Source organism: Manis pentadactyla, chromosome 7 (genome assembly GCF_030020395.1).
Source record: "Manis pentadactyla isolate mManPen7 chromosome 7, mManPen7.hap1, whole genome shotgun sequence".
Classification (NCBI taxonomy): domain Eukaryota; kingdom Metazoa; phylum Chordata; class Mammalia; order Pholidota; family Manidae; genus Manis; species Manis pentadactyla.
Window position 1 is genome coordinate 132,653,841 of NC_080025.1, and position 26,177 is coordinate 132,680,017.

The 26,177-nt window shown below is 35.9% G+C and overlaps 1 protein-coding gene across 1 annotated transcript in view; it reads right to left on the bottom strand.

Annotated features, from left to right (window-relative positions):
- The window catches only part of MTPN (myotrophin), a 66,673-nt gene that overhangs the window by 20,657 nt on the left and 19,839 nt on the right, over window positions 1-26,177 (bottom strand). Inside the window, exons 2-3 of the mRNA XM_036905530.2 lie at window positions 11,605-11,718; window positions 10,664-10,747 (exon numbers count right to left, since the gene is read on the bottom strand). Of these exons, the coding sequence (XP_036761425.1) occupies window positions 10,664-10,747; window positions 11,605-11,718 (198 nt within the window). The remainder of the gene's footprint in view (window positions 1-10,663; window positions 10,748-11,604; window positions 11,719-26,177) is intronic.

The following is a 26,177-nucleotide window of genomic DNA, read 5'->3' on the forward strand; positions in this document are numbered from 1 at the left end:
ACAACCATTTGATCAATAAATATGAGAGATGCCCTAACAACAACAACCAAGAAAAAGTACACACTTCCAATTGTAAAATAAATAAGTAACCGGGATGTAATGTATAGCATAAAAAAAAAAAAAAAAAAAAAAAAAAAGAATGATACTCTTAAATGTGTATTGAGGTTGTCTGGTATTATCTTGACAAAAGTCTTTTGTGGTGATGATGCTGATAGTTGTATGGTTCGACTGTCTATATACCAAGCAGCTTTGCTTTAATGAACATTTATAAATTCATTAATAAAATTAGCACTTGGATATATGTGTATGTATACACACACATAATAACTTGGACATTTCTATGTATGTTGATGGATGCTGTTTTACAACTTGAGAATAGCACCTTACCTAGTCAATTCACTTCTGGAAGGAAAGCCAGCTGTATTCAAATATAAAATGAAGGCCTGTATTTCCTTTATCTGGTATTAAATGTCTCACAAGGACTCTTAAAATGTAAAGGAACACATTTCTCCTCTCCCTTTAGCCACTGAATTAACTCTCATTCCATTGTTACATTCTCTGTGAAGACCTTCGGGAATTTCCTGGGTAGCTGGCTCCCTCTTCTCCTGTGTGCTCCTAGCACCTGATCATACTCTGAGGCAGAGTAGCTTGGCTTATGCAGTGTCCAATGCAACCCCCTTCTTATTTTCCTGTGCTACAGAGGTTGAAAAGAAAGCGAATCCACAGACTCCATGCTGCAGATGGCCATCTGACACAAACCTGGCTTCTCCCTGGGAGGGCTTTCCTTTTCCAGTAAGGCCCCAAGAGAAGAAGAGTCCTTAAGTGCTTTTCCCTTCTTCCTGCCCAGAACACAAGACACAGTGCTTGGAGGTTTAGCAGTCATCATGTGACTCTTTAGGATTAGGGAAGACTGGCGAAAGGGAGTGTGGGCTACTGACACAGCACAACCTGTCGCTAGGCCCTGGCTTGCCCACCTTCCTTCAGACATCTTGTTATGAGCCACTTTCCTGTTTAAACCACTGAGGCAGGAGTTCCCGATACAGCTGCATTTCATCTCTTACAGCACTTACCATAGTCTGTAATTATCTGTTAACAGACCCATCTTCCCCAAATTAGGCTGAGCTTCACAAGGGCAGCAGCCTTGTTATACTCATCTCTGTACCTTTAACACCGAGAACAAATGCCTGGCATATAGAGGAAGTTCAACAAATACTTGTGGAAAAACACTCAAATCTGGGTCACAGTGCACACACTTAGCAACATATATCTTAGAGACCACATATATCCAAATTAAAAGGAAAAACTACCTTTCTTCCATCTTGCATATGTTACATACAGTGTTATCACTGTTTTAGAAAGAATACTTCAAATACTTATTTTGAATCAATTCACATGTATTTTAGAAGTCTTAAGAAACTGCTTCTAAAGGATTCCATTATCTCATGATTTGAGGCATTTGCTTAAAATTCCATGGCAGTATGATAAAATGTTTAGAACCTGAGAAATCTGTTTGAATATACACTTAAATATTATTACCAGAGAATTACTAAAACGTTCAATTTTGGAGTCTAAACAATAACATTAAAAAATTATTCAAATACGTACTGTCTTACATACTGTGTAATTTACTGGTACAGGATTTCTCAGCACATTTAATACTTAATTTACATATTGGTATGAGAGATACAGTTAATTCCTGGATATCCCATAGCATTTAATACAATGCTCAACACAGTTAATGTTATAATCCTTACATTTTGGTAGTGCTTTTGAGTTTTTAACATACTCATAGTGTAGATACATCATCTCATTTTATCCTCACAGCAGCCCTGTGACACAGATACTGTTATCTCTATTTTATAGATTCTTAAACTCAGAGAGATTAAGAAAATTGCCCACAGTCAGCAAGTTATAGAAACTAGAGCCTTCTGATGCCAAATCTTGTGCTCTATGCTATCTTTAGTTAAATATCATCTACAGCTTTCACCTAAAAACATTAGGAGATTTTAGAATTTATTACCTTTAGGTATTCTTGGTATTTGTGGTGCCTCTTTTAGGAAAATGAAGAACCCTGTACAGTTGTACATACAATGTGTCATCTGTTGAGCACTTTCAAGCTAAAGAACATTTTCAAAGACATCCAATTCACAAGTTAACAGATATTTAAAGAGTTTCTGTTAGGTGCCAGATACAGTTTTGATAAAATTTTACTTGGTCAAAGCCATACTCATTTGTTTACATGTTCTTTAGAGCTGCTTTGGGGCTAGAATATCAGAGTTGAGCAGTTGTAAGAGACCCTATGCCCTTCAAGGCCTATAAATTTATTATCTGATCCCTTACAGAAATTTTTTTGCCAGTTCCTCTTGTGAGGCACTGAGGATGATGACAGACTGGTTCTTTGCATTTTCACAATCTAGCGGGACAAAGGAAAGGATCATCTCTGCAAATATAATAAAAACAGGGACAGACCATTATCTTCTGTGATCCTTAGAAAAATCCTGAGATGTGATTATTAATCCCATGGTGTTTAGATGTCAAGTGATTTACTGGATATTAAGTTACAGGACTAGGCCTTAAATCTTGCTTTTCTAACCTCAATGCCAGGCTCCTCTGACGGCACCCCTGTGCCTCTGAACAGTGTCCTCACCATGCACTGGGGAATGACAGATCAAAGATGGCATTTGCTGAGAACTTCTCCTTTCCTGGTGGGCTAAGTGTTGCTGCTGTCTTTTAATCTCTTTCACTTAAAAAAACTTTCTTGTAACTTCAATGAACTCTTAAAAAGGTATAACTACTCTGATTCATGTAACGAAAACTAACAAATGAAGACCCACACATATATATAGAACGTGTCTCGTTGTTTGTATTTATTTTTATTTTATTTCTTATTTGGACATAGTGACTATAGTTCATATTTAGTTGCATGTGTATTAGCCTTGGATTTGTTCCAATGTTACCCCTTGTGAAAATACGATTTTTAGTATTTCCACTGTAGTCACATCTAGTAAGAACATAAGATCATCTCAAGGTTTCAGAGAAAAATTCACCACAGAAATATGGGGTTGGAGTAGAGTATAAATAAGTCTTCAAACTGCTTCTCTCTAAAGACATTCAGATATTAAGCTATTATACTACTTATGAAGTGACACCTAAGTTTTGCATGAGAAAGCTTATGTACATTTGAAACAGTTATTTTCATAAAACTTAACTTTTCAGGGAACCCTCATTCTTGGAGCAAGTCTTCCTTTTTCTAAGAAATACATCAAAGTTCCCTACATTAATCCTAACTGGTCTTGGTATTTACTGAGAATTTATGACAAGGTCAGTATTACAGCAAATGACTTGCACACATTACCTTATCTAACTACTTGGCATTGCTGACAGGAAGTGTACCATAGTGGTTACAGGCACAAGCTCTGGAGCCAGTGACTGGGTTCAAATTGCAAATCCCCTTCTTACCAGCTAGCTATATGAATCCTAGACAGGTGTCCTAACCACTCTGTCCCTCAGTTTTCCCAATGGTAAAATGTGGGATAAAAATCATACCTACTTCACAGAATTACTGTGATCAAATGAGTTAATATATGCAAAGCACTTAAACAGTACTTGTACATAAGAAATGTCATTTAATTGTGAGCTACTTTATTCTCTCATCAACTCTGTGTGATAAGCACAGTAGCCCCCCTTCTCTGCAGGGAATATGTTCCAAGACCCTCAGTGGAGGCCTGAAACCGTGGATAGTACCGAACACTATTTATACTATGTTTTTCCTATACATACATACCTATGAAAAAGTGTAATTTATAAATTAGGCACAGTAATAGACTAACAATAACCAATAATAAAACAGAATGATTGTAACAGTATACTGGAATGAAATGTGTGAATGTAGTCTCTTCCTCTTACTGTATTGTACTTACCCTCTTTCTTGTGATGGTGTGAGATGATAAAATGTGTTTGTGATAGGATGAATTAGGCGAATGGTGTAGCACTGTGACGTAGCATTTAGGCTACTACTGAACTTCTGACTATATATCAGGGGGGTCATCTGCTACCTGACCGCAGTGGACCAAGGGTAACTAAAACCGAAAAGCAAAACTGCAGATAAAGGGAGACTACTGCACTGGCCCTGTGCTGCAGAAGAGAAAGCTTAGGCTTAGATATTAAGAACCTTGCTCAAAGCCACAAAGCCATTAAGTAGAACTGAGAAGTAGACTTGGAGCTGGATGGTACCACAGCACATGGGGGTATATCACTAATGAAAACTCTAAAATAATGATGTACTCCAGACTAAAAGATCTAAGTGGGTAAAAACAATGAGCTGACAATGAGCATACTTGTGTAGTAGACCTGTGAACCACACCAAAACAATTGGTTTCTTCACTTATTTAAGTGGTAACTTTGTAGCTGTATCAAATTCTGGCACGCCTTTTATGATGCATGTTCTCCTTAAAGCAATTCAGAAAGGTATGCTGAGTTCTCAGGATTACCTTTCCTAAAAAGTTTTGAAACCAAACTTGCTTATGTTAAATGCAACAGAACTTTGGGGGTTCCAAACAACCATAAAATGTGTCCTTACTTGAGAATATGAAAAGCTATTGAGATCTTACTGGGGGTGAGGTAGTAATTCAAATAAAAAATGTTGGTTCTACCTGCAATCAAGCCTTAAACAGTACTTGTTTATGCTGAAAGGGCTGACTTTCCAACCCTTGTATATTTTACATTTGATTCTCAAGTCAAGCAGCAAAATTGGCACCACAGACACTTTGAGGATTAGAGAGGGGTATTCAGGTTTTATCATTAACTGGCTACCTGATTTTTTTTTCCAAAGTAGAACATGTAAATACATCAGATAACATGGTTTTCTAAATTTTCTACTCTCTGCAGCAACTCAGTATAAGACATTACACATTTTGACTTCCTTTTTATAAAAGCCTCAGTCGTTTATAAAACCAGGAACACTTCACATACAGAATGAAACAGCTATTAGTCATTAAAATTAGTACCACCCAATAATCAGTGGCTACATATATGTATTTTTTTGTGGTAAGGTTACAGCAGACTTCGTAAGGAGATACGTTCTTTGGCTTTTTTTTCTATTCTTTCTCTGCTTCACACTTTAAAAAGTTTCTTTTGGACTTTTTCCTCTCAGATACAGCTTAGTATGCTAAACATCACTAATGACAAATGACAGCTTATAATAGTATGACTATGCTGTCAGCAGTTTATTTTGTAGCCTAAGAATAAAACAGTAATTATAATGTTTTAAAACTTTCATTAAATTTTCAATTCATAAGATTTTTATTTGTTTAAAAGAATTCTTGTTCTTATAGAAGTTGTGTGATCAGTTTTTAATAGCAGTATTGTATATTCCTATATAGGAACAGAATATGAAAACACACTAGAGTGACACTGCTTATGTGTCTAAATTCTAAATTACAGCTAACTTAACATCTTTATAAAAGTGATGATAGATGATAGAAATAAATGTTTAAATATTTCCCCTTTCCCCATAATACCCTATAGTGGATAACTTAGAAATTGTTTTACTTAGGATTAGGGAACAAGGATATGTCTTACAATCTTTGTTATCAATTATAAAATCATAAGGAATTACATAAATTGTAAGAAATTTTAGTAAGTATTAATAGTATAGAAATTCTGGTATATTAAATAACATTAATATTGTAGGAAGTGTCTAACACGACAGTGTATTAAAACTACAAACTATTATTTCTCAGTGAATTAACTATGGAAACTAGATTCAATATCATATATGTAGCTGTGGAAAATAAAGAAAGTTTAGACTTATGACACAAGTCCACTGGCTAACAGTTTTATAGTTCAAGAGTCCCAGTTCATAATTAACTCTAGTCTAAATGTGTTCATGCAATACTGCTACCATTCAGGTATGTGAGATTTGGAAGACCAGTTCAGGAATGAACAATGAAAATTTTGGATCACTGTCCTAATAAACTCTTGTTTGGCTACATTAATTGACAATAAAACTTTTCAACAAATAAGCACTAGAATAGTCTAATAAAAGCATACAGAATGATAAATACTCAACTTGTGTCACTTAGAAAGGGTCATTTTACCCCTTGGACTTTTTGAAAATGATGTGCACTATAAATTCCAGACTCTTCATGAGTTAGAACAGGAGCTGGCGAACTGTGGCCCAGATGCTCGTCTTTGCAGACAGAGTGTTATGGGGCTGCAGCCAGGCCCATGCATTTCTGCATTGCCTCTGGCAGCTTTAGAGCCACAGGGTCAATGTGGTGACATGTGCTACGAGGTCATACCTGACTCTTGAAGAAAAAGTCTGCCAACCTCTGGACTGGATTTTTTTTTTATACTACCTTTTAAATATCCCTTTTATTCTAGAAATTGCCTGGTTAAGATTTTTTAGGCCAAATAAAGAAAAAGGGAACCTTATTCAACTGCGAGCATTTCAATTCAAAATGACATGTGCTTACACAGCCTGTTTTGCTTTGATAAAAGCAAGCTGAGTCTTTTAGGCTTGGCCTTGTTCTTGACGCTGTGCTGCTCAGCTGCTACTTCTCTACCACCGACTTCTGTCTCATACTCTTATTTGGGCTTCTTACTCTCCTGCTGCTAAGCTTCCCAGGATGCTTCTCGAGCCTGCATTTCTATCTTCTTTCCCTTGCTCTTCTGACCAGTTTTATTAATGTTTTTATGTGCTCTGGCTTGGATTTGGTGAAAGTAACAGGAGCTTTGGTCACCTCCCCTTCCATCTTGTAAGTTATTATTGAACAATTCTGTAGTTTTCACCTATTTTTTTTAAAGAGAGTGTTTGTTTTGTGTTTTAGTTTTATTTAGACTTATTCACATACTAATTTTTTGCTTGCCATCCTTCTTGCATCGTAGTCTTTCCCTTTGGGCTTAATCTATTTCTTATCCGAGTCTTCACCTGTTTATAGCTCCGGGGTGCTGACCACTTCTGGGTTTGGAGCAGCCCTGGATCAGCTGCTACCTTTGCAACAATATTCGTGCTCAGGTCAGGGAATGCTTTATTCTTCAGCCCTAACTCGCCTGCTTTCTGTGATGCAAGGATTCATTATAATTTTATGTCTAATGAACTACTTCCTATGGTCCAAAGCAACTATTGATTCATTCATTTTAAAAACATTTTTCTGTCTGGGGGACAAAAAGCGGCTACCATGGCACGCGCTCACACCTCAGTCTTGATGCGGAAGTCCCACATGTGTTATCTCCACATATTTTTTTTCATTACTAGTTCAATTAAAACTCGGTCAAATTAAGTTTTGCCTACAGAAATACATATGTTCCATTTCTCATAACCGTCCCTGACTAATTCTGAAAGGCAATCTTAAATAGCAGAAAGAATATGGGCTTTGGAGTCATAATTTTGGAACAAATCTTGATTCCATTATATACTGTTTGACTTTAGATAGATACTTAACCTCTCTGAGACATGGTTTTCTTATTCATAAAATGGAGACTGGTTATACCTATGTATTTGGGTTGATACAAATTAGAGACGACAAAGTGTTTAGTACATATTCTACAGATGTTAGTTTCCTCTTTTGCTATATGGATAATCAAGAATTAAATGTTTAAAATTCCCACTTGTGTCATAAACTTCATCCTCCATTGTAGTAAAAATAAAACAAAACAAAACAAACTTGTCTGGTAAGTGATACAGCATGTCACACAGTCTGATTTCAAATACTCCAGCAATTTTTCATTTCTTTGTGATTTTTTTTCTATTAGTTGTGATCATACTGTTTTAAAATTTCTGTTTATTATTTTGGCTTCTATCCTAAGCTAATGATATACCAGCTGGATAATATATTAAAAATGTCAATCAATCTGGTATACTTCTCAAACTAAGTACCTTTAAAACAAATTCATAATAATCCATAAGGATTCTAACTTTTGATAAAGGCAGAATAAACCATATTTCACAATACACACACTGTAATGTAAAGAATGTGCACTGGAATAGCCTTATTTTAGTAACAAAGGCTTTTTGAAAGAGCACAGTTTCCAAAAAATATTTAGCTAACAAAACTACAGGGTATCCATTAAAGAAACTTATGCAACAAAAAACTCAAGCAATTAATTTTGTAAAAGCCGAACTAAATTTTACTGTGCTGCTTTCATAAAGGTTAAAAAAAAACTTTTTCATTTAAAATAACAGCTCTCAATTGATTTGCCATCACTATAGCCGTCTCTGTTACTTACCAATAAAAATCAAGGCTCAGATACAAATAAAAATTACATTACAGGCACCATTACAGGCACAATTAAAAGAAAAAATAAGTTAGTTAAAAGCCAGACAATTCAACTTAAAACCAGCATTTTAGCAATGAAGTATATGTTATAGAGACTCCTCTAGGGTAACACAGAGCCTAATGTACATGCAAATCCAGCTAGAAGATTGATTCTTTGACAATGGAATCTTAAAACCAGAACGTCTCAATGACCTTGGACCATGACTATAAGGAATACAGAACAATGGTTGGGGTACTCTCTAGCATAAGGATAATTTTTTGTTTTGTTTGTCCTATGAGGAAAGAAGCCTCTCAGAAAGAAATACAGTTCTGCTCTAGCATCCAGGATCAGGCAAAAACAGAGAGAATGCTTAGGGGCATCTCATTTAGTAAATTATCAGAGCCCTAAGCTTAAAAAGGATGCCATGAAGTTTTTATTAAGTTATTATTTTCAGAGAACAAAATGCCTGGCTGGGTAGAAAAGGTCATGGAAAGGAAGAAAGAAAGGGATGGAAGGAATCATTCATTTCTCTTTGTTTCTGACTTAATGCCAATTGTATCTCAACTAAAAAATAAGTTCATACTATTGTATTAGTTAAAGGTGTACACTACAATGACTTGATGAATGTATATACTGAACAATAATTATTACAATAAGATTAGTTAACATCCATCACCTCAGAGTTACAATTTCTCTTCTTGTGATGAGAACCTTTAAGATTTAGTCTCTTAGCAACTTTCAAATACAAACAGTATTGTTAACTATTTATTTTACTATATACTTATCAGACTGGTGAGGCCAAGGGAATTAAGTCAACAATGAGGAAGAGAACAGACAGACAGGCAAAAAGAAATCAGATCCTAGTCTGTTGGCTTAAGCCCAGGGACAAGCTGTGCCTCAACTGTAGAGTTACAATCAACAAGATCTCTTTACTATTTAAGCCTATTTGAGCTGGGTTTAGTTACTTGCAATACTAATAAAATACTGGAATTATATAAATCTTTCACAAACTGTAAATCAACACTTGCAGCCTGCCACAATCCGTTTTTAATATGGTAGGCAAAAATATTCCCCCAGGGATAAAATTACCTAGTGGTTTTTCCAAGAAGTACTTTTTAATCTCTTCGTGAGTGTGGAGGAAGAATGGACAGTAAGGAGAAAGAGTGATTGGAAACTTTGTGAGCACATTCTACCACTGATTCTGGATCCAGTGCAGTGGCAACGAATAGTATTTCCATTTAGTTTGGCTTTTGGAGAACTGCATCATTTATATTAGAATTGTGTACAGTATCTAAAAGTTATTAATATATACCACTTCCTACCCCCAGCCTCCCCAAACTCACAGAACAGGTACACATTTAAAGAATTCCAGTAATTGTGTTTAACATGAAACTTTGTGTGTTTAACACAAAGCTTTGGCTTAAAAAAACCGTTTTAGAGTCTCAATTAACTACTTTTGGAACAGCATCTTTTAAAAGCTCTCAGTTAAGAGAGAAATGTGCTACCCTCCTTCCCAATAATCTCCAACTTCTTACGGAGGCTGACTCTGGGAAGCATAAAATCCTCTTCAGTTTTAGTTATAATAAAACCAATTATTTATTGAGCACCTGTGTGTTAAACATTTTTCTACAAAGCCTTATATACATTTAATTTTTTATTTCTTTCTTGCTTATTCTAGCAGAGTTTATTTAAAAATCTCAAGCAAAATGTTACAAACAGCACTTTCCAGAGTATGGCCATGAAGTGAAAACCTTGGGATTAATATTGGTGTCTTACTTTATGAAGATTTCTTGTCTTTCAACATTTGCAGGTTCCATTTAATACAGCTAGAATGGTTACAACTGACTGCTTAATTGCTGAGGCTGGATTCTGAACTCCATCTAAGAGATTTTAATGGCAAAGACAAAACACTGAAAAACTCCAATTTACCAGTGTCTTAAATACATCAAGACACTAGATGATTTGGAAAGCCCCTACAGCAAACTACCTCTCCTAATCTTGCTCAGTATGTACTACAGAAAATGAAGCTTACAAATTTCAAACCAGGGGCAGCTACTCAAAGTGTGGTCCATGAACCTGGTACTGGTCTACAGACTGCAACTAGTCCAGGACACTTTTACATCACTTAGTACAATGCTTAGTTCAGCAAACTTGTTTTTCTAGAGCAAGATATTTTTGATGAAGGAGACTGCTGATTTATATTATATCCTAGACTAAGCTCCCTATCCTTCAAAAACTGGTAACAGTTTGTGGACCAGCTATTTTAAGTAACATTGTTCTAGACCTCAATTTTGGATATTGCCTCTAGTTTTCTGTTCTTGATGCCACACAAAATTAATAACCAAAAACTTAAACAGTCACATAGTAATGGAAAAATAAAAATTGCTTTTGCAATTGACCTCACCTTTGACAGAAGCAATTTCACACAGGAAACATGACCTTCATAGACAGCAGACAGAAGAGGGGTAATATGGTGTTTATCTGGAGCCTATGAAAATAATAAATAGACATAAACTACTCTATCTGTTTTTCATTTCTACCTTCTTTCTAGATATAACCAGGGAACTCTTGTGAATATTTCAAACTCTATGTTTACCTCTTTGCCTTGCTATGCAAAATCACTTCACAGGTACAAGTTTCCAGTCTCTTAGCTGCCAGAGGTCCAAGCCATAAGCAGTTTCTCCTTGGGAATCAGCATAGTGAAGTAGAGGGAGTAGGGCTTCGATCCCAGCTCAAAGCATTTACTGTGTAACTAGTTATTTAACCTCTCTGAGCTTCAACTCCTCACTACTGCAGAAATGTCAGTGAGGTTCAGGAAGACAGGGGTAGAACATTGTCAATTAAAGTGAAATACGGTTACAACTGGGCCAGGTGACATGGTGTCCCCTGAAACATACAGTTTACCTCACTTGTGTTCATGGTTAAACATTTTTCCAAAGCTCTGAAATGCAGGACCTTTAAAAGGCAAGAGCCAAGAGATGACTGCTCTTTTTGGACCTCTTGCTTACTGACCTTTTTCCCAAAAATCTTGCTTAGATTTATTATGTGACTGCAGAGTCCTATCCTCTATTACATGACAGCCATTTCCTACCTCCAGATAGAACTCTCATGTTGCTTTAGAAAAAAGGAAACATCCTAACTCACAGTTTTATCAGTTTGCTTTGCTTATTTAAAAAAAAAATCCCAACTACATATTTCTAAATTACAAGAAATCTGGTATAACTTCAGACTGTATTATTTAAAAATGATAGACTTCCACAAGTAATTATCTTACAATCTACAGGAAACAATTACGCAAAGCATACAACAGGAATTTTTTTTAGAATAACAACGTTCTTTACATACGTTAATATCTGCTCCTTTCAGCAGCAGAAATTCCAGGATTTCAAGCTGCCCACAATCTGCTGCATAATGAAGAGGCTTCCTTCCACCTTCTAGTGTTCGGTTGACATCTTCTCCCTAGAAGCCAAATGAAAACAATATTTGTATGGATGGTAGACTGAAGAAGAGAAATGAGATACCCGATATTTTTACTTTCTTAAAGCCCTAAGAGTTTCATGACACAATTATAATTCTTGCCAAGTAACCAAGAACTTGAAATTAAATTCTCAGTGATAGTACAGTTTGATAGTAATATAAATCAAATCATGATTAGTCAAGCTGGAAATGATGCGCAATAATGGTAAATGTAGTAAGATATATTCCTGTGCTCTATTTTTAAGGAGTTCAATCAGTATAATGTCAAAATGTGGCTACACGCTGGAAAACCTAGAAGAAATGGACAACTTCCTAGAAAAATACAACCTTCCAACACTGACCAAGGAAGACACACAAAATCTAAACAACCCAATTACCAGCAAAGAAATTGAAGCAGTAATCAAAAAACTACACAAGAACAAAACCCCTGGGCCAGATGGATTTACCTCAGAATTTTATCAGACATACAAAGAAGACATAATACCCATACTCCTTAAAGTTTTCCAAAAAATAGAAGAGGAGGGAATACTCCCAAACTCATTCTATGAAGCCAACATCACCATAATACCAAAACCAGGCAAAGACCCCACCAAAAAAGATTACAGACCAATATCCCTAAGAGATACAAAAATACTCAACAAAATATTAGTAAAACAAATTCAAAAATACATTAAAAGGATCATACACCATGACCAAGTGGGATTTATCCCAGGGATACAAGGATGGTAAAGCATTTGAAAACCCATCAACATTATCCACCACATAAACAAAAAGAAGGACAAAAACCACATGATCATGTCCATAGATGCTGAAAAATCATTCGACAAAATTCAACATCCATTCATGATAAAAACTCTCAACAAAATGGGCATAGAGGGCAAGTACCTCAACATAATACAGGCCATATATGATAAACCCACAGCCAACATTATACTGAACAGCGAAAAGCTGAAAGCTTTTCCTCTGAGATCGGGAACTAGACAGGGATGCCCACTCTCCCCACTGTTATTCAACATAGTACTGGAGGTCCTAGCCACGGCAATTAGACAAAACAAAAAAATACAAGGAATCCAGATTGGTAAAGAAGAAGTTAAACTGTCACTATTTGCAGATGACATGATATTGTACATAAAAAACCCTAAAGACTCCACTCCAAAACTACTAGAACTGCTATTAGAATACAGCAAAGTTGAAGGATACAAAATTAACACACTGAAATCTGTGGCTTTCCTATACACTAACAATGAACCAATAGAAAGAGAAATCAGGAAAACAATTCCATTCACAATTGCATCAAAAAGAATAAAATACCTAGGATTAAACCTAACCAAGGAAGTGAAAGACCTATACCCTGAAAACTATAAGACACTCTTAAGAGAAATTAAAGAGGACACTAACAAATGGAAACTCATCTCATGCTCTTGGCTAGGAAGAATTAATGTCGTCAAAATGGCCATCCTGCTCAAAGCAATATACAGATTTGACACAATCCCTATCAAATTACCAAAGGCATTCTTCAACGAACTGGAACAAATAGTTCAAAAATTCATATGGAAACACCAAAGACCTCGAATAGCCAAAGCAATCCTGAGAAGGAAGAATAAAGTGGGGAGGGGATCTTGCTCCCCAACTTCAAGCTCTACTACAAAGCCACAGTAATCAAGACAATTTGGTACTGGCACAAGAACAGAACCACAGACCAGTGGAACAGAATAGAGACTCCAAACATTAACCCAAACATATATGGCCAATTAATATACGATAAAGGAGCCATGGACATACGATGGAGAAATGACAGTCTCTTCAACAGATGGTGCTGGCAAAACTGGACAGCTACATGTAAGAGAATGAAACTGGATCACTGTCTAACCCCATACACAAAAGTAAATTTGAAATGGATCAAAGACCTGATTGTAAATCATGAAACCATAAAACTCTTAGAAAAAACATAGGCAAAAATCTCTTGGACATAAACATGAGCGACTTCTTCATGAACATATCTCCCCGGGCAAGGAAAACAAAAGCAAAAATGAACAAGTGGGACTGTATCAAGCTGAAAAGCTTCTGTACAGCAAAGGACATCATCAACAGAACAAAAAAACATCCTACAGTATGGGAGAATATATTCATAAATGACAGATCCGATAAAGGGTTGACACCCAAAATATATAAAGAGCTCACGCACCCCAACAAACAAAAAGCAAATAATCCAATTAAAAAATGGGCAGAGAAGCTGAACAGACAGTTCTCCAAAGAAGAAATCAGATGGTCAACAGACACATGAAAAGATGCTCCACATCGCTAGTCATCAGAGAAATGCAAATTAAAACCACAATGAGATATCACCTCACACCAGTAAGGATCGCCACCATCCAAAAGACAAACAACAACAAATGTTGACGAGGTTGTGGAGAAAGGGGAACCCTCCTACACTGCTGGTGGAAATGTAAATTAGTTCAGCCATTGTGGAAAGCAGTATGGAGGTTTCTCAAAAAGCTCAAAATAGAAATATCATTTGACCCAGGAATTCCACTTCTAGGAATATACCCTAAGAATGGAGCAGCCCAGTTTGAAAAAGACAGATGCACCCCTATGTTTATCACAGCACTATTTACAATAGCCAAGAAATGGAAGCAATCTAAGTGTCCATCAGTAGATGAATGGATAAAGAAGATGTGGTACATATACACAATGGAATATTATTCAGCCATAAGAAGAAAACAAATCCTACCATTTGCAACAACATGGATGGAGCTAGAGGATATTATGCTCAGTGAAATAAGCCAGGTGGAGAAAGACAAGTACCAAATGATTTCACTCATCTGTGGAGTATAAGAACAAAGGAAAAAACTGAAGAAACAAAACAGCAGCAGAATCACAGAACCCAAGAATGGACTAACAGTTACCAAAGGGAAAGGGACTGGGGAGGATGGGTGGGAAGGGCGGGGAAAAAGAAAGGGGGCATTACAATTAGCAAGTATAATGGGGGTCGGGGGGCATGGGGAGGGCTGTGCAACACAGAGAAGACAAGTAGTGATATTACAGCATCTTACTACGCTGATGGACAGTGACTGTGATTGGGTGTGTCGGGGGGACTTGGTGAAGGGGGAAGGCTAGTAAACATAATGTTCTTCATGTAATTGTAGATTAATGATAAAATAAAAACAAAGAAACAAACAGATAAATAAATAAATGTGGCTACATAAGGCTGAGTTCAAATACTTTGACGCAGATCATATGACATGTATTTTAATTCTTTATCACTACTTTGATGGAGGCAGGCATCATTATTTAGCCATTAAGAATTCATTTCATTCAATTCATTCAAAATTTACTGAAATTCTATTACATGGCAGGCACTGCACACAGAGGGAGAATGGTGAGCAAACTCAGACATGGCCTCTCATTGCATGAAGTTTACCATCAAGTGTAGAGAGGCAGATATATTAATCAGATAATCACATGATTAAACATAATTTCAAAATACAACTGCTATGAATCAAAGGAACTCAATGCTATACAAATACTTATCAGAAGAAGATGCCTTAATCTTGGTGAGGGATGGGGGACAGGTAGTACCAGAAAATGAATTAGTTTTCATGGATAATTAACAAGTGATTCTACCAATAACAAATACAATTGCCCTCTCTACTGACCAGCTACTTACAGGTTTGGCATTGTGCAACATACATTATTTCTAATCTTTAAACCATCCTAAGAGAAGAAAATCTCTAGTATATGAAAAGTCTGAAGCTAAAAGAGGTTAACTAACTTTTTAATGTGGCTTAGTAACAGAGTAGAGATCTACACCCATTCTCTTTCTATATACCACATCACCTCCAATTCAGTAGTCACCCCTTCTTTCTTGAAGTTCACATTCTACAGAATAGCAATTTTTTTTTTGCAGCTTCTAGGTTATCCACTTAGCTTGGGTCAGCTAATCAAGCCATATCCTGAATCGAGATATTCAGAGCCCTATCTATCATTTTACAGCCACGAAAAGCTGGTTTTTCAAACATACTATATATATAGATGGCCATAAAAGGAAAAGGTGTATAACATGCTTAAGATCACTGGAAACTGGGTTAGAGCTCCACCTGTACTATTTGAATGTAGAAAGTAACCAGTTTAAGGTCTCACAACTTAGTTTTCTTATTTGTAAGAAGAGAACAGACATACCTATACCTCACAGGGTTTTAGTATATAAGATAATCCATGTAAAGTATCTAATATTTTATTCTGTGTCAGGTACTATGTTTAATAAAGATGGTTATTTCTGTGGACTCATGTTGGTTTATACTGTTTCTAAAAGACCACCCAAAACTGGGATAAAGCAGGTTTCTGCATAATGGTTGAAATATAAAGATATGATACAATGAAATATACTTTGTATTCAGAAACAAAACTAAATAGTAAGGACAAGTTGGTGTGCCACCTTAGCCTTTATTCACAACTGCAAATATGTGAGGCTTTGAGGTGAAGACAGAGACTGCTTAATTTCCAGATAAAACTATTTTTCCTTTCATTATTAGTATTTCCTTTCCATTTTTAATATTAACTAGTAAGATAAACTAGAAAGGTCTTTTCAGCACAACAAAGCAAATAATTACCTGTAATAATTGATGAGATGGCTTTGTCAAAAAGACATTTTCCCAGATCAAAACTGACAGTCTCCATGCCTACCTATTAAAACTATGAAAGGAGTTGTGAGTTTAAACCTTCTCCTTTATTTCCACAGTCACTGCCTTTCACAATTCTTATTTTAGCAGACAAAAAAATGACAGTACTAGAGAAAGGCTTTGTGTGACTGACAGGAAAGAATGCATCCTCTTCTGCAGTCTTAGCACAAGCTGTACCTGCAGAGAGATTTATGGTACTAAATGCCTGTACTGGAAAAGTACAAACACTTCAAATTAATGATATTTGTACTTCCATGTTAAGAAACTAGGGGAAAAAGGTATATGGAAATCTCTGTACCTTCTGCTTAATTATGCTGTGAACCTAAAAATGCTCTGAAAAAAAAAAGTCTATTTATATTAAAAAAAAAAAAATTAAATCCAAAATACGCAAGAGGCCAAAAATAAAAATCAAAGCAGGAACCAATGAAATGGAAAACAAATAATAAAAATCAAAAGCTGATTCCTTGAAATCAACACAACTGATAAATCTCTAGCCCAATTTCAGAATGATCAGGGAAAAAAAAATGAAAACATTAAGTGCTAATATCAGACTTTTCAGATTACCTTCCCACAAAGAAACTCCAGGCCCCAGATGGCTACTTTGGTAAATTTTACCAAATATTTAAGAAAGAAGAAAAGAAAAGGATTCTATCCACTTTTCCAGAAAATAGAAAGCATTTCAATTCATTCTACTGATCTGAAAACAAGACAAAGATGTTACACAAAGAACACCAGAGGCTAATATCCCTCATGAGCACAAATTCTAAACAAAATTTTAGCAAACTGACTCCAGTGTGTAATATACCATGACCAAGTGGGGTTTACCTCAAGAATATAAAGTCAGTTAGATATTTGAAGAGTCAGTCAACATAATTAACCATTTTGAAAAACTAAAAAAGAAAAACCTTGTGATCATTATAGTAAATGAAAAAACATCTGACAAAATCCAACATCTATTCCAAGATTAAAAACTCAGCATACTAGGAAAAGAAGGAAACTTCCTTGGCTTAATAAGGGGCTTCTAAAAATCAAGAACAAGACGTCTCCATTCTAACCACCTCTACTCAACATGGTACAGGAGGTCTAACCAACGCAAGGAAAAAAGCATCCATTTTGAAAAGGAATAAGTAAAACTGTCTTTATTTGCACATGACCTTGTCTATGTAGAAAATTATATGGAGTCTACACTAAACAACTAGAATGTTGCAACGATTCGCAATGTTGTGGGACAAAAGAACAATATATAAAATCAATTGCATTTTTATATATTAGCAATGAATAACTGCAAATCAAAATTAAAAATATTATTTACAATAGTATCCTAAGATGTGAAATACCTCTACACTGAAAACTACTAAGCATTGTTGAGAGAAATCAGAGGACTTAAATAAAAGGAGAGACATACCATGTTCATGGGTTGGAAGATTCAATATTACAAAAATGTCAGTTCTCTCTGAATTGATGTATTATAGATTCAATGCAATGACAGTCCAAACCCTAGAAGGCTTTTTTAGAAAGTAACAAACTGACTCTAAATTTCATATGGAAATGCAAGCCATCTAGATTAGCCAAAACAACCTTGAAAAAACAAATCGGAGGGCTAACACTATCTCATTTCAAGAATTATCAAAAACTGCAGTAATCAAGAAAGGGTGGTATTGGCGTAAATTTATAAAATACAAAAACTAATTCAGAGTGATAGGACACAAATCATTGGTTGCCTGGGGAGAGGCATTAGAAGGGAAGGACTACAGAGGGACACTTGAAGGTAATGGTTATGTTCATTATCTTGATTGTGGAGATGGCTTCAGGTGTATACAAGTCAAGACTTATCAAACTGCATATTCTAAATATCTGCAGTTTATTGATTTTCAATTATACCTCAACAACACAAATTTCCCTGAAATCAAATTTCTGTGGCTCTATTCTTACAAAATGAGATGCTAACAAATTAATTGAAGGATGGAGTTAGGGGTCATTAACAGTACCTTCTGGGAAGACTTAAAGAACAAAAGCTATTTGAGGGTCAAGTTCTTTCACTGTTAGTGGTGAAGGAAAAGCTCTTGACTCCTATACCCCGCAACTCAATTGACTACACGAAGAAGTAGGTTTAATGTGGAATAACAGTGGACGGATGGGACCCCTACCTGTGCATGCTTCAGAGATCAAAGCAATTGTACGGATTACTGAAAGAATCCTAATTGGTATCTCTACTTCTAGCTCTGTTTTGCTTGTCCTATTCTTTACTCTGCAACTATAGGGATTCTGCTAAACACAAAATGTGATTATATCATTCCCTTTAAAAAGTACTCTGATGACTGTCCTTTGTTCCTGGAGAATAAAGTCCAACAACTTAACATGGTTTAAGAAGATCTGGAGTCATCTGTTCAATGACTACCTTTCCAGCTTCATTCTCACAGCATTCCTGCCTCTTGTCCTTTGTTTAGTTAAATCCTAATCCTTCAGAACCAAGTTTTCATAAAACTTCCCCTGGGAAGTCACCTCTAACCACCTCAACTCTGAGTAATGAGAGCCTCAGAGGTGTACCCAAAGCATCTTGTATTTCCATGTCCTAACACTTAATCACATTCTACTCAAATTGCCTGTTACCTCTATCTTCTATGAACTTATTAGGTCAGGTACTAGGTCTCTGTTACTTCCTTTTGCAACTCCAATGCCTAGTATAGTTTCTAACACATAGAAAACACTGATACTAGGTTTTTTTATTTTTATTTATTTTTTATTGAAGTATAGTTGACTTACAATCTTATATTGGTTTCACGTATATAACACAGTGCTTCAACAGTTACCAATATTAAATCTTCACCCCCACTAGTACAGTTCCTATCTGTCAACAGATGTTACAGAATCATTGACTATATTCTCCATGCTGCACTACCAAACCTGTAACCAACTTATCTTATGATTGAGAATTTTTGTGCCCCTTTATCCCCCTCAATCTCCTCACCCACACACCTCAACCCCTCTTCCATGGTAACTACTAGTCACTTCTCAGTGTCTGAGTCAAACACTGTTTTGTTTATTGTTTTGCTTTGTACTTATATTCCACAAGTGAAATCATGTTATTTGTCTTTCTCCACCTGACTTATTTCACTGAGCACAATGCCATCTAGATCCATCCATGTTATTGCATGCAAATGGCAGGATTTCTTTTTCTTATGGCTGATTATTATTCCATTGTGTATATGTACCACATCTTATTTATCCTTTCATCTACTGATGGACACTTAGGTTGCTTCCATGTCTTGGCTGTTATAAATAATGCAGCAGTAAACATAGGGATGCATGTATCTTTTTGAGTCAGGGCTTTTGTTTTCTGTGGGTAAATTACTAGAAGTGGAATCAGTGGGTCAAATGGTATCTCTATTTTTAGTTTTCTGGGGAGCATTCATACTGCTTTCCACAGTGACTGCACCAATCCACATTCCCTCCAACAGTGTCGGAGAGGTCCTATTTGTCCACAACCTCACCAACACTTGTTACTGTCTTTTGGGTAGTAGCCATTCTGACTGGTGTGAGGTAATATATCACTGTGGTTCTGATTTTCATTTCCCTGATGATTAGTGATGTGAAGCACATTCTCCTGTGTCTGTTGGCCACCTGTATTTCTTTTTGGAGAAATGTTTGTTCAGTTGCTCTGCCCATTTTTTAATTGGGTTATTTGTTTTTTGGTGTTCAGGCATATGAGCTCTTACTAGGCTCTCTATTCTGTTCCATTGATCTATGGGTCTGTTTCTTGTGCCAGTACCAATTTTCTTTTTTTGATGACTGTGGCTTTGTAGTAGAGCTTGAAGTCAGGGAGCATAATACCCCCAGCTTTGTTCTTTCTCAGGATTGCTTTGGCTATTCAGGGTCTTTTGTGGTTCCACATGAATTTTAGAACTATTTGTTCTAGTTCATTGGAAAATGCTGTTGATATTTTGACAGGGACTGCACTGAATCTGTAAATTGCTTCAGGCAGGATGGCCATTTTGACAATATTAATTCTTTGTATCCATGAGCACAGGATAGATTTCCACTTATTTGTATTTTTTAATTTCTCTCATGAGTGCCTTATAGTTTTCAGAGTATAGGTCTTTCACTTCCTTGGTTAGGTTTATTCTCAGGTATTTTATTCTTTTTGATGCAACTGTAAATGGATTTGTTTTCCTATTTCTCTTTCTGCTGTTTGTTGTTAGCATATGAACCCGACGGATTTCAGTGTATTAATTTTGTAACTTGCAACTTTGCTGATTACAGTTATTAGTTCTAATAGTTCTCTGGTGGAGTCTTTAGGGTTTTCTATGTATAATATCATCTGCAAATAGAGACAGTTCTTCCTTACCAATTTTGATGCCTTTTATATCTGTCTTGTCTGATTGCCATGGTCAGGACCTCCAGTACTAATAGAAGCTTTTTCATTGAAGAAATGGTGAAGCTGCTCAAGCAATGTACTTCAGTCATAACATGACATCTTCCACTTCAAGCAAACACTGCTAATGCTTTAGTTATCTAGCAATAGCAGCAGTAACTTGAGGTCAGCGGTGTTTACTGATGTAGGGGGTCTGAATGGCAATCTCACCAGTCTGTGGACAGGTGGTAACTTCAGTAGTGCTGGTCAAACAGGGAAGGAGGATGGTCTATGTAGTTCCTCTCTACCCATCCTCTAGGCATTAGTGACATCACCAGAGAGGAAGTTAGACACCTACTCTGCAATCTTGAGTCTAATTTCATGAAACACTACCAGCTATAGAGTAAAAACCTAATGCTAATTTTGTCTCCCAGATTCTGGGGTTAGAGGAAAGAGATGCACATCTCAACAGGTCCTTTAGCATTACATGGCAATCTTACCAGGTTTTTCTCTCTTTCTTGCTCTTCCACTTCCACAGAGACTATTTTAAATCTCTCCCACTTTTCATGGGCCTTAGACTTCTCTAATATCCTCCTTCCCCTTAATTTTCAGCAGATAACCTCACATCCTTCTTTACATAGAAGACTGCCTTCAGACATGAACTCTCTCAGAACTTCTCCACACCACACTTCCTATAACTGCTTAATTCTCCCCCACCTAAAGCCAATCCCTCACCTATGTTATGGGTATTGTCCTTTCTGATATTCTAAGGAACCTTACTCCTCTGTTTATCCTGTTTCTTGCCTGTATTTTCAACTTCTACTGCTCTATTGGCTCCTCACCAGGATATGCTAAGACATCTCACAAGCATGTGTGGCAACTTGTCCATAAGAACTTCTCCATAGACATGACATCCACCTTGCTATTCATCTCTCTCCTCTCTTTCATGGCTAAATTTTCTAAAAGCATTGTTTATATTTGCTATCTCCAATTTCTCACCAGCCATTCCAATTTGGGTTCTATCCTCAACACTATACCACAATAATTTCTGTTGGGATCGATGACCTCCATGTTCTGAAATGCAAAGGTTATCTTTGTCCACACCTTAAATGACCTCCCAAGGGTGACAAAGTTGATCACGCCTTACTTTTTTAAACACTTTCTTCTCTTGGCTTCAGTGACACCACATTATTTGTACTTTTTCCTCCTACCTCCCTAACTACTGCTTTGCTGTTTTCTTTACTGACTCATCTACTTCTACCAGATGTTTAAAAAACAAATTTTGGGGATCTTGGTTATGATCTCAGATTGACATCATACATAATTTAAACAGGTGATAAATTTGGTTATCTTTAGACAGTCATGTAATAATATCTACATAGAAATACCTTAATTATACAATTTTTGGGGAATACTACTTCTTTAGGGATAAAGTTTATATGTTTTTAAAGATATCAACATGCAGTAATATCATTTTGACAGCAATAATATTCTCACCATGATATGTGTGTAAATAACCAGGCAAGTCACAAAGAACTGCACACACCTTCTATTTACCATATACAGCTGAGGTAAAGCATGCTGACAAACATAATTTGTCATCACATCCAGGCTTCTCTAGCTTCACCTTTCCTTTTTATAGCAAGAATTTATACAGTTTCATTTTATTCTTCTTCCTTTCACTGCAACAGGAAGCCTGCTGGTTGTTAAATATATAACAGATTTTTATTATATTAAAACTGGGCTTTTTACATATTTTTCTTCTAAGATATTTCTCTAAATGTGGTATATTGCAGATATGTAATATAATATATACAAATAATATGTAATATTGCAGGTCTGAAATACTACTTCATAGTGTTTTCTGATAATATTTCTAGTTTAAATAAACTCTACCCAGAAGTGCCTTGGTGACCATGAAATGCATTAGGATGGGTTGATTCCTGGTGCCTCTCAAATAAGAAGGGGTTTTACATTATGGTGGGAAGGAGAAAGTCTATGTGAAATTCTAAATCCATGGAACTTGAGATTACTCTATATTCTAATGACTCTGAGTTTCCCCTGCTATTAATCAGAATTCTTAGAAGCAAAAAAAAGAAGAAGAAGAAAAAAAGGAGTCATAATGCATGACTAATTTATACCAATAAGTTGGTGAGGTCCATGTTGGAGGAGAACCTATTATAGTATCATTTATTCCAATGCTAAAGCATGACATTTTAGGGCTGGACACTGGACAGGTTTTATTAACGTTTTGAAAATTAAATAACATTATTGGCATTTGAGAATGGCAGTCGTGTTTCATTTCTCAAGTATCATTGTTCTAAATAACCCAGGGCCTCTGCTATACTGATACACTCTCTTATTTGGTTAAGAACTCTTTGGTATAATGGTCTATTACTATCTTTAATATTGATAAGCCAACTAGTATTTACTAAGAAACCATGTTCCTAGGCTTGTGCTAGGCATGCTAAGAGTACAAAAAAGTGGAACTGTGGGTCTCTGCCAACAAGAACTTTATTCTTCATGATTAATCTGACAAAATATGTATTAACTGCCATATACATCTCACCCGCTCACAAAAATAAAAGATAGCCTGCCTCACTAACTCTATACCCAGAACTTCTCAAACTTTTTCAAAAAAGTACTCCAAACAGCAAAAGAGAGAATACATGCTTCCCCAAGTCTGGAAGCAGAATCCTCAATCAACTAACAGTTGATACACATCTTTCTGCATACTATGCGTGCATCATACGTGCCTATGTACATGTGTGTTATTTGTTTTAATATAAAAGCCACAACACCCAAAATCCATAGCTTTTGTTTCCTATCTTCCCTACCCATGGAAGCTTCAGGAATTTGAGCTTTGTTTATTCTATGGCTTACAGTAACTCCTTGGAAGACAGCCGAGTATCCTAGTTTAAAGAGCACAATATTCTAAAATCTAATTCAGTCTCATTTATTTCTGATACCATGATAAACTATGATAATTACTGATTCTGTACCTTTCCTCAGAGATCTAAAGACTGCTAGGCAATCCATGAATAGACTTTAAAAATAATTCAAATTCTTCTGAGTGTGAATACAATGTTCTGGGTAGAGTCCATGTCACTTTTCATCAGATTCTCAAAAGGAGCCGTGACCCCTGAGAAGTTAGGAACCCATCTACTATTAGAGTAAATTTTCATAGCTATCAAACTCTTACCTGTCTTTAATTGCTTACTTAGTTCTACTTCTATGAAGAGAAATAGTATTAAACAGTGGACAGAACACCAGTCAAAAGCCCGTGGCTTTAGTTACGTCTGCTACTGCCCACACAAGCTTCGAAGACCTAAGTTTCTTCATGGAAAAACTTGTAACTGGAGTAGATAACCTCTAAAATCTTTCAGTTAATTTTTGTGCTCTATACTTTTAAGGGTTAAGGGCACTGATGATGATACTAATCCACACCTGCCCCTCCTTTACATTCTAGACAGAGGAAACAGGTTTTTCTGCACTTCTGGTTAAGAAAACACAACAGTTTAAGAGACTGGATGCTGAAAATGGTCACTGTGGTAGACTTAACTTTCCATACAACCTGGACCAAGGAAAATTTCAAACAACATGAAAAACATAAAAAAATTATACACATATATTTCTAAGTAAAAAATCTTTTTCTTTTAAATCCATATTACTTTGAGTTGTTTTACTAACAGAAGTAGGCATAGATTTAAAAAGATGAAGAAACACTGTATTAGAAAAAGACCATTTACAATTAGATTTAATTCAAAAAACATTTACTGAGCTACCTTAAGTTAGGCACTGTGCTCCTTGCTTGGGATAAAAGAGGAAAGGCTGGCTCTGACTCAAAGAATTTGCTACCTTCTTAGAAAGTAAACATGCAAATGAATGAATGCCATTTAGTTGAGTACCACAGGATACAAAAGAGCCTCAATGAAGGGAATGCTCAATAACTTACCTCACTGGCAATTTATCTTTTATTGTTAATTTAGCTCTTCACGTATTTGTATCTTGTGTTGTTAATTACATTTTAAAGGTCTTTGGGGTCAGAGACTACATCTTATACTTCTTGTATTTCTACCACAATGCCAAATATAATACTTTTAACCTCAATAACAACTTGTTGTGATCGCCAACTGATTATGATAGCGTATTATAAAATGATAAATTAAGTAACAGTATTCATGAAGGTGTCTACTGATTTTGAGAGTGTGGTGTACACATGTGTACATGAGAAAATGTGCCTGGAGAAATTATTTAATGCTGACCGCTACTGTTAATATTACTGGAGGCCTCAGCAGTTCACTTAAATAGTTTTCTACCCGATTTCTCCAGCTTCAACAATCTAAAAAACATAAATCAAGTAAATCCATGTTCCTACAGAATATCACTGATCATTCCACTTCTTTGCTCAAAAAATTTCAACTGCTCCCTTTATTGAATAGACGATCATCATGGCACTCAAGTCATCTTCAACACCAACTTACCATTTTGTCCTTACTCTCAGACATACACTGCTTCCACCAACAGTGCTTTCCCACTTCTGAGAAACTTCATGCTGTTGTCTTTGGCATGGTTATCCCACTTCCATTCATGTCTTCATCTACTGAAATTCCACTTGCCCTTCAAGATCTGTTTTCTCTACAGAACTTTACCTGATACTTTTTCCCCATGATACTCTTGATATGCAATTCCCTCCTTTTAATCCTAATAGTTCTTATTTTTATGTATCTTACAATTACATTTACTCAATCGAGTATTTTTTATTTACGTACTTCAATGAAAACTCCATTAAAGAAAGGAAAATGCAGTACTTTACATATATTACCTACAATGTCTATGGGTGACTTGTGCTTAACAGTCCAATAAAATGAACTGGTGTAGTCATTTATGCCATCTTTGTCACACTGTGTAACCTGTTGTTTACCATAACAAGTGCCACTTCACCACGAGGTATTTTAACATTATTAGTGTCTGAAAGTCATAGAATCTCAGTGTTGGAAAGTACTCTGAATGTCATTTAATTCAACCATCCATTCTGTATTTGAATACCTGTTTGTGTATGTCCAACCTACAACCAAACCTAATGAAAGGCATCTCAAGACTACCGATCAGCCCATTCCTACTTTAAAAGCTGGAAAATTCACTGTTTAGTGGTTCTGGTTCTATCCCTTGAGGGCACATGGAAAAAGCAGTCTCTGTTTTCATGTTACATTATTAGTTTTGTTTAGTAGCCACATCACATTGTAACTAAAATGCAGTCTTTTCTATGTGATTTGCTGTTATCCTGAATTTCAATTGATTTTCTTGGGTATACATGTAGGGCCATTACATTAATTGCTGCTAAATTTCATCTTAAATGGCAATCTTATTTTTCCAGGCTGCCCGTTCTTTCTACATTCTTATTAAAGGGA